Below are 16,142 nucleotides of genomic sequence, written 5' to 3'. Positions count from 1 at the left end.
GAATCAAAAACGTTATGAATCAAACAACTATAAGCTGCAACTAAATTTAACTCAATTCTATCTCAGTAGACACCCATATGCGTATATTATGCATCTATAAAATTATTTTAGAATTCTGAAAATTTCGGTTTTCATAATTAAACAAATTAATATACCATTTCAGAATGGTAATCAATTTTGAACAGCAGGAATTTATATTTTGTAAAAATATAACCAAATACGAAATATCTTTGAAATTCATTATACTTTTTTCTAGATCTGTTCTTAATGGAACTTCTCTTACATTTTACGATATACTTAGTTTTTCAAACAGTAAAAGTGCTGCGGAATAAGGATATTGACTCGTTTTACGTATTCATATTGTATTGCTTGTACACCAAAAATATGGTCACACATTAAATGATGTGCATACAAAGTCGGAAGGAAAATATACTTAAGAATAGAATTAATTATTATCCATGAACATTGGGCAGTCTGGCCGTAGCTTAAGCTATTTTTATAAAAGAGAAGACTTGGTCCAGTAGATGATGTCTCTTTAAATGTCTTTGGTGTTGACTTTTCTTGAGCAGAGAGCCTTTGGATATACCGAATACCCTTGCTATGCCTAGGTGTAAAGCGTTTAATAAATTGCAGGATGCACCCAGCCTCAGTTTAAATCCATGTGGTGTTTATAAATCCAAAAATAAAAACAAATAAACCCTAAAATCGGCTTATCATTTAATTTAGTTTTTATAAAAGGATATACCAGTTTGTTCCGGATAACAAGACAAGTCAATATTAGTATTCCAAATAATTAGGTTCAGTGTAACTTTAAACGGTAATAAAGTCTTATTGAATTATTTGTAAGCTTTTTGGAAATTTAAGAAACTATTATTTCAGTTCAGCTCGTCAGCACATCTCATAAGGTACTGTAGGTCTTTCAGGGCTTCGAAGTTAATTTCGAATTTAATCAAGCACTTACGACTAGCTAGTCCTTGTTTGTCCTTCAGATGCTTTGGGGTTGGCCGTCTTAGCAGAGTTTTCACTTAACTTTTGCTTAGATGCTGCGCCACTGGCAATCGAAATGAATGTATCTGTGGGTATTTGTTTTTTGTTTTTTTTTGTTTTTTGGAGGAGGAGTATTGACGCGAATCGAATACGATGCGCTGAACTCTTGCGGCTCGGCGTGCGCTTCGTTTCGTCTCACTTTGCCAGCCAACGACTGCTTGTATCTGTATCTGTATATGAATGTGTATCTGTGTCTGTGTCTGAAAGTGTGTGCGCAATACCGGCGTGTTGAGCGAATGGGACGAGCGCAAAGCTTTTCGAACAAACACATGAGTGAGTGAGTGAATGGGATTACAGTGGTTGGAGCGAGCGAGTGAGAGCCAGAGTTGCAAGAATGTATGTGTGTGTGTGTGTGTGTGTAGCAACAGGTTTTTTGTATCTCACAGATACAAGTAGCAGCGATTTGTGTGTTAAATGCGCTTACTGCGATTAATGTAGCGTGCGCTGCTCACAGACCATTAGATGGGAAAAAAGCTGTCTATAAAAGTGTCTGTCGGTCTGCCAGTGTGTCTGTGTGTGTGAGTATCTGTGAGCATGCGTACACTAGTATGTGGGCCAGCTTTGATTTTGATTGGTTTTCGATGTATTTACACTCTCTGTGCCTATGCGTGTGTGTGTGTGTGTGAAGCTGATGATGTGTGAGAGACGCCGCCCCATTTTTGACGACACGCCATGACGTGCCTTCAATATTTGAACTTGATTGATAAGATAGTTTAATTACAGATACTCTTACTTGTGTGTACTCGACCCCTTTCTCAAAGTACTGTACTTACTTGTAATAATCAACATTGTCTGTTTTTATTTACAGGCTATAGCAATAATGCGCATGATCGCTCCCAGACTAGCCCGCCACCGCAGCAACAGAGTCAGCAGAATGGCAACAACAATTCAATGCTGCCGCCTGCTGTGCAAAACTCGGCCAGTCAGGGCAACAGTAACAGCAACAACAACAACAACAATAGCGGCAATAGCAGCAGCAGCAACAACAACAGCGGCGGCGCTAATGCGGGCAGTAACAACAACAACAACAACAATAATAATAACAACAACAACAGCAACATCAACTACATGCAAATGGCAGCAGCCGCTGCCGCAATCTACACACAACATCAGCTTAAAGAGGAGCCGGGCACACAAAATCCCAACAACAGCAGCAGCAGCAACAACAACAACAACAACAGCAATGCTGCCGCCTACGCACAAAATCCTCAAAACGATCCCACCGATCTCTCCAGCTACGGCCTGCCCGCACATTTGGCAGCCGTAGCGGCTGCTGGCCACTACGGTGGTGGTGGTGGTGGCGGTGCTGCTGCTGGCGGTGGTGGCGGTGGTGGTGGCAACTCTGGCCCTGGTGCTGGCGATGATAACGACTATCACAGCACACTATCGGCGCAGGAGCATCAGAGTCAGGGCTCGAGTGCTGGCAATGGCAGCGGCAGTGCCGGCAGCTCTGGCTATCTGGATGGCAGTCCCGATTTCTATAATTCCTATAATCGTTCACGCTTTTCCGATCCCTACGGCACCGATTTCACGCACTACGATACCACACAGTTTCAGGGCATGGGCGGTCAGCCCGGCATGGATCAATGGGGCGCACATCCACACCACAATCCGGCCGCTTACATAAGCACCTTGGGTCTGGATAAATCCCTACTCGGCGGCTATACGACCCAGGGTGGTGTGCCATGCTTCACGGGCTCGGGTCCCATACAGCTGTGGCAATTCCTGCTGGAGCTCTTGCTCGATAAAACGTGTTCGAACTTCATCTCCTGGACAGGCGACGGCTGGGAGTTCAAGCTCACCGATCCCGATGAGGTAAGTAACAGCTGCACAGATTTTCTCTAACCTACGGTCACACAGTCAGATTATTTGCAGAGAAATTTATGATGGTTTTATACCAGTACGCAGCAGCTTAGTTAATAAGCAATTATATTTGCATAAAAAAATAGTTTCTTCGACTACTAAGTATATTAATGAGATTTGAGTATAACTCATCGAATTTGTGTGCAAATTATTTGCCTGTTATAACAGTTTTGAAGAAATTTGCATCAAAACTTAGATGTTTTCCATCGATCAAAGAGTTCTTAGAAGTGTAGGTCAATTATTTAAATAAGTGCTACTCGATATTCAAAAATCTGCACCTTTATATACTATATTCATATATATTCACTAATTTGTAAGCCAATTGGAATTTGAAAAACTTAAGTTAACTTAATTTGACACACTTGTTAAATATGACAAATTTGTATGCGAATTATTAGCCTGTGTGACCATAGCCTTACTTGATTTCGAAAATTGAACTAATTTTGTAAAAGTTTCAGATTTAAATCTATTCATTTTTTAGAAAGATTCGAATCTTGTGAAATATGACAAAATTGTGTGCAAACTATTCGCCTGTGTGACCATAGCCTTACTTGATTTCGAAAATTGAACTAATTTTGTAAAACTTGCAGATTTATTAGGCAACTGAAATCTATTTATTTTTTAGAAAGATTCGAATCTTGTGAAATATGACAAATTTGTGTGCAAATTATTCGCCTATGTGGCCATAGCCTTACTTGATTTTTGTAAAAGTTTCGAAGTTATAAGGCAACTGAACTCTATTTCTTAGCGAGATTCAAATTATAGATGTTTCCACCGAAACATCTGCAGATTTAAGAACGAATAGTACAAGATATAGGACTTTTAGTTTTCAGAAAATTTCATCACACAGAATAATTCATGGTTCCCATATTTTCTATCTACCTGCAGGTTGCTCGTCGATGGGGCATACGGAAGAACAAGCCCAAAATGAATTATGAGAAGCTGAGTCGTGGTCTCCGATATTACTACGATAAGAACATTATACACAAGACAGCGGGCAAGCGCTACGTCTATCGCTTTGTGTGTGATCTGCAGAATCTGGTCGGGTAAGTAGCGCAAAAATGAGAGAAGCATAAACCGATAACTAAATGTTCTCTTAACTCTTACTTACAGACACACGCCTGAGGAGTTGGTGGCGAAATACGATTTGAAAATCGAGAAGAAGGACATCGATTAGCAGCGATATGGAAGCGATCGAAGCAGCATTACACCGAGTGTGGATTCTTTCATGTGTGCTTAGTTTTGTGCTCTGACAACACAATTGTTTTAGCTTTTCATATTGGCAAAGCTGAATATATACATATACTATATATACTATACATACATATACATACTATATTTTTAGCTTCAGAGTTTGTTTTCCATGCGTGATGTTAAATTTTAAGCAGCATAACCTGCGATCTTACGACGAGATTAAAGTGTTAAGCGCCCAATAATGTGTAATGTGTAAAAAGCAGAGTAGCCTTTTAAATTAATTTGAAATTAATTTAAATATTCGCCCCTAGCCCTAAGTAATTAGCCATTACCCCTAACTCTAATTTTAAGCTTAAGTCGTTAGCATTGATACTATACTATATGAAGGAAACCAGTTCAAGATACAACAGAAACGGATTGAATACGAGTGGAAATCAATATAAAAAGTAATTAAATTTTAAATTTGTGTGCAATTTGATTGTTGTTGTCCCATGGAGATAGTTGATGAAGAGAAAGTGAAAATTATAAACTGAAATTATAAATCATTTCTAGCATATTCGTAAACGAGGCCATAAAAAATGTGCATGTCCCCAAAAAGTGATATTAAAACGCTACATTTCGTTAACATTTTTTCAATTTTTTCGATCGCTTTTTTTTCTTTAACCCACCCACCCATTAAGCTGCAACACATTTTTCGAAAACGACCAATTTCGTGTGTACATATAAAATGAAATCTGTAGCTATCTATATAACATGTGTATCTTTAAAATTTGTAACTTATATCTGTCCTGTTGGTAATACGAAGTACTCGGCCAGCCCCCCCCCCCCCCAAAAAAAAAAAAAAAAAAAAAAAAAAAAAAAAAAACACACCCACAAACACACAACATTTTGTGCGCTTCCGTGCGAGCCCAAGAGTTTTAAACGTAAAACGGCACATCAGTTAGTAGTACCTATCTAATATTAACCTCTACGAGTATATACCAGCCTGTATCCACATAGTAGTACCACATATGTTATATTTTAGTTTGTATTCAGTTAGATATATGTATGTACGAGAGAGTTGAGCAAGCATTCAGTTTGTGCTTTCAATTGTGTATAGCTATAAATTATTTAAGCTTAGCTCGTAGCTAGTAGCCACGTATTATGTAGAGCAATTTTCAAATATTGTATTTATATAATAAACGAAAAATCCAAAAAATATTTTAAAACAAACCCAACAACTCAGTCATCATTCAAATGTTTGTCTTTGGCCTTTCTCTGGACTTTATTTTTATCTACTTAAAAGGAATTTAATCTCTTTACTAGTCTTCAGAAACTCTCTCAAAATTTTCCAGAACATATTTTTTTGTTTTGATTTGTTTCCCACGAAGAGATCGCGTGTATTTCGAAAATGTTTCGTGGAATTACTCTAGGCCTCGGCACGTGGCAAAAAGCGCGCTCTTTCCAGCAAGTTCCAAGACGCCAGGAGCACAAAATGCCAGAGCATTTGAAGAAGGTCGAAACGGACAAGGATCCCGAGTTCTCGGCAATGGTGCTGTATTATTATCACAAGGCGGCGCAGAAAATGGAGAAGGAGCTGGTCAAGGAGATGGACGTGTACTCGCATATGAAGCCGGAGGAGAAGCAGGCACGTGTAACCGCCATTTTGAACTTAATTGGCAGTGTGACCACCTCGTTGGAGGTCAGCTTCCCGATTATCAAGAGCAATGGACAGTATGAGATTATCACCGGCTATCGCTCGCATCACATTAGACATCGGCTGCCCCTGAAGGGAGGTAAGTGGTCGGCGCACAGGGAGTGGTTCAGTGCTGGACTAATCTCTTCCTTGTCCAGGCATACGCTACGCCACCGATGTGGATGAGAGCGAGGTCAAAGCGTTGGCCTCCATCATGACCTTCAAGTGCGCTTGCGTTAATCTGCCATATGGCGGCTCCAAGGGCGGCATCCGCATAGATCCCAAAAAGTACACGGTTAACGAGCTGCAGACGATTACGCGTCGCTACACCATGGAGCTGTTGAAGCGCAACATGATTGGGCCGGGCATTGATGTGCCCGCTCCGGATGTGAACACGAGTCCGCGTGAGATGAGTTGGATCGTGGACCAGTATACCAAGACGTTCGGCTACAAGGACATTAATGCGGCGGCCATTGTGACCGGGAAGCCCGTCCATTGCGGTGGCATCAACGGTCGCAACTCGGCGACGGGTCGGGGTGTCTGGAAGGCAGGCGATCTGTTTCTGCAGGACAAGGAATGGATGGATTTGCTTAAATGGAAGACGGGCTGGAAGGATAAGAAAGTCATTGTTCAGGGCTTCGGCAATGTGGGCTCCTTTGCGGCCAAATTTGTGCACGAGGCTGGCGCAAAGGTAATTGGCATTAAGGAAATGGATGTATCCCTAGAGAACAAGGATGGCATTGACATCAATGTGAGTAGCAGACACACTGCCATGGTTCTCAGCTGACCAATCGATTTCCACACGATTCATAGGATTTATTTGCGTACAAGGATGAAAAGAAATCTATTAAGGGCTACTCCAAAGCAACGGAAGCCAAGTCTGATCTCTTGAAGGCTGAATGCGACATTCTAATGCCGTGTGCCACACAGAAGGTCATCACCAGTGAGAATGCCAATGACATTAAGGCCAAAATGATTCTGGAGGGTGCCAATGGACCCACAACACCGGCTGGTGAGAAAATCTTGCTCGATAAGGGCGTGCTCTTTGTGCCTGATCTCTATTGTAATGCGGGCGGCGTCACTGTCTCCTATTTCGAGTACTTGAAGAACATCAATCATGTATCCTACGGCAAAATGAACTCCAAAACGACATCTCAGCTCATACACGAAGTAATCAACTCAATTAACGAGTCCTTGTGTCAGGCCAAGGATGTTGAACTAGTAAGTATACGAATGTGACACTGACTGCTACATTTTTAGGGAACTTCCGTTGTGAGTAGACAGTCATATTCAATGAATACTTCTCTTAAAGAGTCCACCTAAGAGGACAACCTCTCACCTAAGTATTAAGGAAGAGGCTGAAAATAGAGATACTGAGATGATCTATCCAGCAACCTAGTATAGCCTGCTTAAACATACTTATATATAACTTTTGTTAGCCAACTGCCGGCATAAGGATTGCTTAAAGGGCAGAATTCGATTTAGGTTTGGGCGATAGCCTTAACGTTGTCTGACCATTACACTCGATAGTTCCACCTTCCCCTTAAGCACTGTTCTGCCAATGGAAGTGATTGGTTAAGTCCATCCAGAATATCTTGTCAGACAAATCAGTGGACTACAGATCCAAAGAAGAATTTGCTTATGAAAAAGAACCACCAGCCACTTAGGGAATGTCCAGAGCTTCGTCAGCAGAGCTTTATAGAGCATGGAACGAGCTCGTGTGTTTCGGCTGTGTTTGGCCAGTACGGATCGAATTCTAAATAGATCTGAGCATGGAGCTGGCTATGACTGATTCTCCTTCTTCGAAAAGAGGGAAATATAGTAGCTCTATATCTTGCCAGTTCTTTTTAGTGAAGCTCCATATGAAGAGTCAAACCAAAAAAAAATATTTTAGACAGATTAGTGACAGCTTCTCGGATCCAAGACTATCGACAGCACTATTTGCCGCCTGACTGACAGTCATTTATTTTCGGCCAGAAGATGCTGTAGTGGCTCGAAACCATACAAGATTTTCCTAGTAGAGTAGACACCACCACCTTCCTTTGGGCTGTCTTTGAAAACCCTAGAGAAGTCTAATTTTTTTGGCTTCAATCATAATCCCTTTGGCCCTAGGATTCCCACTCATCTCCCGTGCATCTCTTTGCAGCCAGACATTGAGCCCAATGATCGCCTGAAGCAGATACGTGACTGTACCAAGGAGGCCGAAATTGTAGATGCGGCCCTGCAAACGGTTATGGAATCTGCAGCCGCTGGCATCAAAGCGACCGCCAACCAATTCGAGCTCTGTAACGATTTGCGCACGGCAGCCTACGTGTGGTCTGTATTTAAGATATTCCGTGCCATGGAGAGCTCAGGAATATCACAGCAGTAGTATGCTCTGACCTTCCACTCAACACGTATGGAAAAAATTTACTGTGAGACTTGGGAGAACTCATTTTTCGAAAACAACGCGTCCAAAAAACACTTCAATATAAATTGTGCTATAGAACAATATTATACCACAAATAGTTTTTGTATTTAGAATAAACAAATTAAACAAATTTAATACGTTTTGCTACTTTCTATACTTTAACCAAACTTTGTTGGCTGTATTCGCGTCTGCACAACATGGACGATATACAGTTCAATAAGTCGAGTTTTCTCGAGAGCTATCTGCTCAAGCATCGCGATCTGGGCAAGAGGCAGCGCGAGTATAAGAAGATACTGTCCAGTAAGTTGAAGACGCGCAAGGAGACCATCATCGAGGCCAGCTACGAAAATGCCATCACCCAGCTTATGGAGGAGAAGGATGACTTGCGTGCTCAAATCTGGGTGGCCACTGGCGTTACGCACAAAAAAAAGAATGATCGTCATCTGAACCTCATACGGTGCCACGTTGATTGCCAGGAGAACCTGACCGAGGACATTATGCGGCTCAAGGTCTCCATAAATAATATGGAGCGCGAGATAAGTCGGGTGGACAAACAGATTTACGATCTCAATCGCCTTACCGTGCCCGACCAGCAGCATCAGGCGCATGTGGCACGTGTGCGCAAGAAGATGATGATACTGGAGAATTCGCTGGAGGTGGGCGTGCGTCAGGAGTGTGGCTTCACTGCAGCCAATGCCGACTTGCGCGAGCAGCTCATACGGATACTCAACCATCGCACCTTCTTCAACGAATCCTACACCAAGATGGTGCAGAAGCTGAACAGCGATAAAAAGTATTTGGTCGATCTGATCGAGTATGCGCTGAACACCTTCGATGGCTGCATCGATGTGTATGAGAAGATCGACAACATTGCGAAGCGTGAGGCCAAGGAGCGCGAATTGCGAAAAATTGAGATGCAGGGCATTATGCGAAAGGTGGCGGCCGACGCCGACAATACAGCCTTCCTCGAATGCAAAGCCAAGGTGCGCATACTCGCCGATCTACAGCCCAAGGAGTACAGACGTCGAGACGAGTTCCGACGCAAGCACAACAAAAAGATCAATCTCTACAACTCGGTGCTGCAGAAGATACTCGACTACACCAACTCGCACAACGTCGAGGAGGTGATTGAGAAGTTCCAGCAGCAGGAGAGCCTCTACTACTCATTCTTCAACTACGCCAACGAAATGAGCTACCACATTACGCTTCTGAACAACTCCGTGAATCGTCTGTTCGAGGACATCATAATGCTGAAGCGGGACAATTCGCACACCCTGCTGGATCAATTAGAGTTGATATCCAATTTAGAAGAAGAGGTTAACAATAAGCAGGCCTCTAATGTGACGCTGCACAATGCCCGTGAGCAGAACGACACGCGTCTGGAGAATCTTCTACAGGGCGTGGAGACGCTCTGCGAAATGTGCATGGTCGACTCGACGCCACTGAGCTCTCTCCTCGGCGATCACACGCACGTCAATTTGGTGAATGTGCGACGGTTCCTTAAAATACTAGAACGTCGCATTCAGGAACTGACCGCCTGTGTCTACGTGAACGAGCGCCAGGACGAGGGCAACTTTGACTATGTCGTCAAACAGATCGAGAAGATATGCGAGCTGCCCACCGATCTGAACGACATTGTCCTAACCCAGCAGTGTCCGGAGTGCGCCGAAGGCGAGGCGTTCAACATGGACGATGGCGGCGATGGTGTCATCATACACACCGTCACCGAGGCCAAGAAGAAACTCTACGAGAAGATTACTCAGCCGGAGATGCAATATCGACTGCACAGCATCAGCCAATGCCGTCTACCCCGATCTCGATTGCTGGCTGCCAAGCGCAACATGTAATCTTTCCAATTTCTTTCCATACCAATTTTGTTTGTCCACAATTCCAAATGCAAATCTCTGGGGATAAATACATTCATTTGAATATACAGTCTTTTACTATATTTGTGAACATAGGTTCCTAGACATATGTTCAAAACAAAGCAGCTAAATATTTGAAATCAATCAAGTGATGGGGCAAGAAAGGGCTGGCATCTAATGATAGAAAAATTAGCACTTCTAGCTACACATAGCACTTTCAGAGTTCAATAACAACGATCTTTTCTGAAAAGTTTTTCCTAAAATTTAACTAATTATTAATCAATGATAATTACAGCCCGAAATTGGGGTAAAATTGTAGGGAAATAATTATTTTGTGTTTTTTAAGAGAGCGAGAAATACTGTATCGCAATCTTCTTTTTTAAGGATAATGATTTCCTCCATTATTAAAGAATTTTTTTGATTGTCTCACAATGTAATGTTTAATTTAAAATTATAGTTCTCAAGAACTTAACAAATAATTGATATTTTCCAGCAAAAAATAGAACTCTTAAGAAAATGATTATTTCTTGAGATTTTTTTTTTTTGCTCAAAAGTAAAAGTCACGTTGAAATTTATAGTATATAGTTTTTTAGCTGTCTTTAAAATAAACCCATTACGTACACAAAGGTTCTAAAGCTGTCAAAGTTAAATGAATGAATTAAAGAAATTGTCGCTATGTTCCTAAATTGTTCATAATATTTCCTATGAAATTTTGGATAACAATAAAGAAGACTGTTCTTTAATGATTCAACTATCTTGATCATACATATTTTCTTGGAAAAAAGTAAAAAACTATATATACTTGTAATTGCATTAAATAAGATTTATTATTATTTATATTTGGTAAGTTAAGTTATTTGTTTTTGTTGCTACATTTATTAATGGAGGATGCATTAAATAAGTCGAAGGCGATGATTTTGAATGTATCTTTGGTCATTCTTTCTACTGGCTAGGTTTGTTCTCATTCTCGTCGCCTAGGCCCAGGCCGCTGATGAGGCCACCGAGGAAGCTTTCAACAATTGGATTGCCGCTGCCTGCAACAGGAGCGGGTGCAGGTGCAGGCGCAGGAATTGGGACTGGTGCCACAGCTCCAGGTAGAGTTGGTTGATATCCGCAATCGTACATTTTGTTCAGCTTTTCCACATCGTAATCGGAGAAGCCATCACGCTGACCCATTTTGGAACTGCCACCGGCTCTCTGAATTTTTTGGAAAGTGAAATGAATTTGGGGAATAGAAAATAATTCAAATTATACGAACCACAGCCACAATTGTGGGCTGCCCGTTGGTGGAGAAGGCATTAGCCGAATAGTGCATCACACTGCCATAATCGTAGGGTACTCCGAAGGCCTCGGTGCGAGCCGCCTTGTCGAAATTGCTTTTTGCGGATGGCTGCACATTCTGGTACTGAATAGCGACAAAGCCATCGCGTTCCATGCGGTTCTGTTCGTGTAGAAAGCCCAGAGCATGCATCAGCTCGTGTATGGCTGTGCCTGGTCTGCCCAAACATCCAGGAGACTGAAGGTTCACCTCCTGCTTGCCGCCCACACGTCCCACCGATGACCAACAGCCCGAATTCCCACTCACAATGCTGATGTAGTCGCGCTCGATGCTGCGTGGCACAAAACGAATGCAGGTGCGTCTGTGATATTGGGCGATGGCATTCTCAATGGTGGTCCTGTCACGGGAATTGAAATTTCCGCGTATCTCGTAGGGCACCACACCTTTGGGCCAACGGGAGCTCTGCGTGGTGAGTCCATTCCTGATGTACTGGCCAGGCATAAGAATATCGCCTTCCAGATAGGTGCCCAGCTCCTCAGGATTAATCGCGTTCTCGGCACTATAATTGGCCACGAGGGCCGCGGTTAACTCTTGATCGGGCGTACCAAACAATGCACTGCCATAGGCGCTTAAATCGATGATATCCTTACTGGCCGGCGCCTCAGCTGCATCAATGGCATTGTCAGGCAACTCAATGACCTCCGTATCGTCGATATCATCATAAGATATCAAGGGCACAGCCTCGGCCAATGCAAGGGTAAACGTTAGCACCAATATTAAGCGGATCATTGTTCACTTTTTCCCCTCTAATTCTTGTCTATTTAGTATGTTGTTGACTGCTTGCTCGCTTTTTTGTGACTGTGCTATATTCGTGGCCGCTAGGGTATTATATACATGTCCCCGAACGGCCCGATGCAGCATAATCACGCGCGCAACTCTCTTTATCAGACGATGACGACGACCAAGTTGTTGCTTCTTACGTTTATTATAAACAACATGCTTACATACTATAGATATTTCGCCGGTAGACCTTCAGCTGTTTTCATTCACTCCCACTCGCTCGCACGCTTAATTGCTAGTCAAATATTTGGCATTATGTCTTAGCTGACGTTCTCAGTTAGTTCCATAAAGTGTATCAGTAGTTTGTTTGCATATTTAAAAGTTTAATGACATTTCTTAATGAGAACTTTTGCAGTTTTTCGTTGAACTAAACATAACCGATAAGCGCGCGCAATCGCTGTAACCTTTTCGTTTTATGGATTTATAAGCATACTGTATATTTTGGCTGTGATTTAGAGTGGAAAATATATCCAGAAGTACACCTTTCATATAAGCCGCCCAGCTTGATTTAAATGGGCATAGAATAGATATGCCTCAATTAAAAATTAGAAAAAGAAAAACATTGTAACATAAATAAATAGTGAATTAAAAACAATTTAGATTTCACATTATTGCTCTTGACTTGGACTGTTTCCAAAATTCCCAAGCACTACCAACAAGTAGAAAAAACGAAACAGCTGTGTGTGCCGTGTGCACAAATTGAGTTCAAGTGCATGCGGCAGCCGTAGCCGTAGCAGTCAGACCGAGCAACACACCATGTATGTATATAATATCGATATTATTCTTTTGAACATGGGAGAAAAAACAACGAACATAGTGCATTTACATGAACTATTTTAGGTCTCGAAACTCATCTCGACAATCATATTGGAGTCTGAATTGGTCAACTCGTCTTCATCAAATTTCAATTTAACGCCATTGAATTTATCAGCACTTGGAGCACGTTGGCTGCCAGCCGGGGTGGATTTGGAAACCTTTTTTAGGGCCTTGCTGCAAATCTCATCAATTGTGGTGTTGTCATCCATTAAGTCCTCAATGCAGCCTTTCAGTATTGTGGATGTGACAATGCAATCACGATTTAGAGCCAAACTCTTATGAAAATATTCAATAGCCTTGTCGAGGTTACCCAAAAGAGCATGGATAAAACCAATGGATGTGTATGTCGTTGGGTTCTGGGGCTTTAGCACCAGTGCCTGTAAACAAACAATCGTAACTTTTAAACAAATTACAAAAAACCAATCATCTTATTGGCTTACATATTGAAAGTGATAGAGCGCCTCCTCGTACTTTTTAATTTTGCGACAAGAATGACCCAAGTTGATGTACAACGGCTCCCAACGTGCAGATATTTCCTCATTATTGGCCTTTGCACGTTGACTCACAAGATCCACAGTGCAATGGAAGATGGTGGCGGCACCCTCGTAGTATTCATACTCATATTTAATCACGCCCAACTCATGCAGCACATAAACGTCAAGAGGAGCAATTGTCATGGCCTGTAAAAAGAACTTCTCCGCCAATTCGAGATTCTTTGTCAGTCCACACTCGACACCAATGTAGAGCAAAGGCAAATGACAGCCACGCATTAATTGCGTGGCCTTAAAGTACGCAGCCATGGCCTGCTCGTGCTCATTCTCATTAGCAAAGGAATGGCCATAGGCTAGCCAGGCGGGCCCATAGAGACGATCTAGTGCTGTGGCTTTGGATAAATAGCGGCGAGCTGGATCGCTCTTGCCTATCATGTCGTAGTAACAGCCAACGGCATACCAGGATATTGCTTTATCAGGATAGCGATCAACTAATTTGTGGGCCACATAGAATAGCTTATTAAAGTCTCCATTCTCCACGAGACACGCTATCTGTATGGTCAAGGCATTGTTGTGAAACGGATCAATTTTCAAGAGGCTGAACAGTTAGGAAATTAGTTAAATGCAGTCAATCATAAATATAAGTCTTCAAAAACGTACTCATTCAGAATCTTCAGACAGTGTTTGTAGTCACAATCGTAGAAGCATTTCTCAGCCTCGGCTGCCATAAGATCCGTGCTGCGTAGCACCCGCGTCATGCATTCGGCGAGTGGCATTAACTGTATCGTGACTGTATCGTTGTCGCGTGAACGCCTTCGCCCGGACGACTCAAAGTAGGAGCGGTGCGAAGAATCAATCATGGAAGAGGCGCGGGAGAGGCTTGTTTGCAGCGAGAATGTGGGTACCTTCAAGTCCTCGAGCACTCTAAATTGTGATCAGGACTTATATAAACAGCACTCTACAATAATTTAATCTTCTTCACTTACTTTTGTGCCGGCGAAATTACCGGGAACTTGACCAAAATCGGCTTAGGTACCTGCGTCTCCGATGTGCCTGTTTGGGGCTGCCCACGTGTGCTAACCTCTTTGATATATTTAAGTACATCTGGATTGACAATGGGCGATATTTCATCAACCCCGCGAGTCGATATGAGCTCGTAGTATTTCTTCAATCTTGACTCGTACAATTTAAGAATAAACTTGGCATCCACTTCGCTCGATTGCTGTGCCAACGGTAAATGGTGCATCAATTCAAACTCTAAAAGGATAACAAGAGCTGTATTTTATTCGGAATATATGCATAAGAAGGAGCAGTAATTTACCTTCCCAGGCCATTAGCATTTCGTGCTGCACCAAAGCCTCTAGCGCTTCAAAGCAATAAATTGATTTGTGTAGAGCCTGCACATAAAAGTCCATGGCCATGCCCCGATTGTCAAGCGCTTCGTACACTTTACCTTTCATCAAGTATATGGAGGCCAGCAGTTCCTGTAATAAGCAAACATCACTTAATCATACAACTGCTTAGCCACGGCAGTTTCGCTTACGTTGCGATTGTTCTCCTCGCCGGCAAAGACACTATTGCTCTCCAAATAGCAACCACTGCCCGCATCAACAGGCTGATTTATCAAGGAGGTGGTCATAAGATCCACCTCCACCGATTGTATGATATTGGCCGCCTCATTATACTCCTTCGCAGCGTATAAGCTTTCGAGCAGCAAATTGAAACAGGGCAGGGAATTCTTCTCCAGCTTATAATGCTGTATGGTATGGGCAGCGCGATGAAACTCCCCCAACAGAAACATGCACTGGGCATGATAATATACATCTCTTGGTTCATATCCACTAAGCACGGCCACTTTTTCTGCCCAAAAGAGCGCTGTTGAGTAGCGACGCTGTAAAGCAATAGAAACAGGCAACAAAAAAAACAAAACATCATCGATTTGTTGTTGTGCAAACAGCGGCGTCCACTTACCATGTCGATGAACTGTTTCACTAATTTGCGGTAGACAGCCAAATCAATTTGCTCATTTGTGGTTTCGGCACTGTTGCTCTCATTGTCGCCGGCCATTTTTGTGCATTTAAATGATGTTCTATTCAAAATAAATAAAATTGTTAGCTTTATTTTCCCTGCTTGCCGGCAAGCGCTTGCATTTTTTCATGTGATCTGGCAGCACTGTCGCTCAGCTGTCAGTCATATGGACTGCCATTCACAATAGGACATTCAAAAGCGCGGGCGTCCATACACCGCGAGAAACTATTTGAATGAAACAAAATGTTTTGTTGCATATGAACTATTTTTATATTAATTTTTGTTATTTGTTTAATAAGTATCATATATGAATATTAAATATTGTAAGGTTTATTACAAATTATACAGAAAATAGTAATGTCTGACCCGCTAAATATGCGAACCTTTGTGCGGTTTCATGCGTGTCCTTGCAACATGTTCGCTCTGACGAGTCCTGCGCCTGCATATGGGCGCCGCTATCATGTATTCTCTCACAGCTTCCGTTTCCCAGTGTATTTCAATTGCTCGTTAGGTGAGGTTTTGCAATTTGAGCCACGGACGGCAGCCAAATAAGTTTAACCACAAGCAGAAGCGGCAGCAAAAAGTTTAAATAGTAAAAATTCGCTCATCAAAATTAAAATTTGTCTAACAATCA

At 42.3% G+C, this 16,142-nt stretch overlaps 5 protein-coding genes across 6 annotated transcripts in view; 3 read left to right on the top strand and 2 right to left on the bottom strand.

Moving 5' to 3' along the window:
* Positions 1-4,526, top strand: part of LOC115620717 (ETS-like protein pointed) — a 95,901-nt gene extending 91,375 nt beyond the window's left edge. For both annotated transcript variants that reach the window (XM_030514094.1, XM_030514095.1), the window contains 3 exons: positions 1,856-2,862; positions 3,799-3,956; positions 4,024-4,526. In XM_030514094.1, coding sequence (XP_030369954.1) covers positions 1,856-2,862; positions 3,799-3,956; positions 4,024-4,087 — 1,229 coding nt within the window. In that variant the 3' untranslated portion in view covers positions 4,088-4,526. The remainder of the gene's footprint in view (positions 1-1,855; positions 2,863-3,798; positions 3,957-4,023) is intronic.
* Positions 4,527-5,392: 866 nt separating this feature from the next.
* Positions 5,393-8,324, top strand: LOC115620719 (glutamate dehydrogenase, mitochondrial). Its single transcript, XM_030514098.1, has 4 exons — positions 5,393-5,879; positions 5,938-6,530; positions 6,593-7,000; positions 7,926-8,324. The coding sequence occupies exons 1-4, from the start codon at positions 5,495-5,497 to the stop codon at positions 8,148-8,150; spliced, it is 1,611 nt and encodes a 536-aa protein (XP_030369958.1). The 5' UTR covers positions 5,393-5,494; the 3' UTR covers positions 8,151-8,324.
* A 6-nt stretch (positions 8,325-8,330) lies between these two features.
* Positions 8,331-10,124, top strand: LOC115620718. The gene has a single exon (XM_030514096.1). The coding sequence runs from the start codon at positions 8,387-8,389 to the stop codon at positions 10,034-10,036; it is 1,650 nt and encodes a 549-aa protein (XP_030369956.1). The 5' UTR covers positions 8,331-8,386; the 3' UTR covers positions 10,037-10,124.
* Positions 10,125-10,996: 872 nt separating this feature from the next.
* LOC115622036 (zinc metalloproteinase nas-1) lies at positions 10,997-12,122 on the bottom strand. The gene is made up of 2 exons (XM_030515903.1): positions 11,313-12,122; positions 10,997-11,251 (listed from the first exon to the last, which is right to left on the bottom strand). Exons 1-2 carry the CDS (start codon positions 12,120-12,122, stop codon positions 10,997-10,999), a joined length of 1,065 nt encoding a protein of 354 aa, XP_030371763.1.
* Positions 12,123-12,932: 810 nt separating this feature from the next.
* LOC115620955 (cell division cycle protein 16 homolog) lies at positions 12,933-15,623 on the bottom strand. Its single transcript, XM_030514471.1, has 7 exons — positions 15,452-15,623; positions 15,024-15,371; positions 14,802-14,964; positions 14,467-14,737; positions 14,141-14,404; positions 13,430-14,078; positions 12,933-13,366 (listed from the first exon to the last, which is right to left on the bottom strand). Exons 1-7 carry the CDS (start codon positions 15,545-15,547, stop codon positions 13,010-13,012), a joined length of 2,148 nt encoding a protein of 715 aa, XP_030370331.1. The 5' UTR covers positions 15,548-15,623; the 3' UTR covers positions 12,933-13,009.
* Between the last annotated feature and the right edge of the window lie 519 nt (positions 15,624-16,142).

This window comes from Scaptodrosophila lebanonensis, unplaced genomic scaffold (genome assembly GCF_003285725.1).
Source record: "Scaptodrosophila lebanonensis strain 11010-0011.00,11010-0021.00 unplaced genomic scaffold, SlebRS2 tig00000024-arrow-pilon, whole genome shotgun sequence".
NCBI lineage: Eukaryota > Metazoa > Arthropoda > Insecta > Diptera > Drosophilidae > Scaptodrosophila > Scaptodrosophila lebanonensis.
The sequence above is the reverse complement of the archived record's forward strand: the minus strand, read 5'-3'. Positions and strand labels throughout refer to the sequence as shown.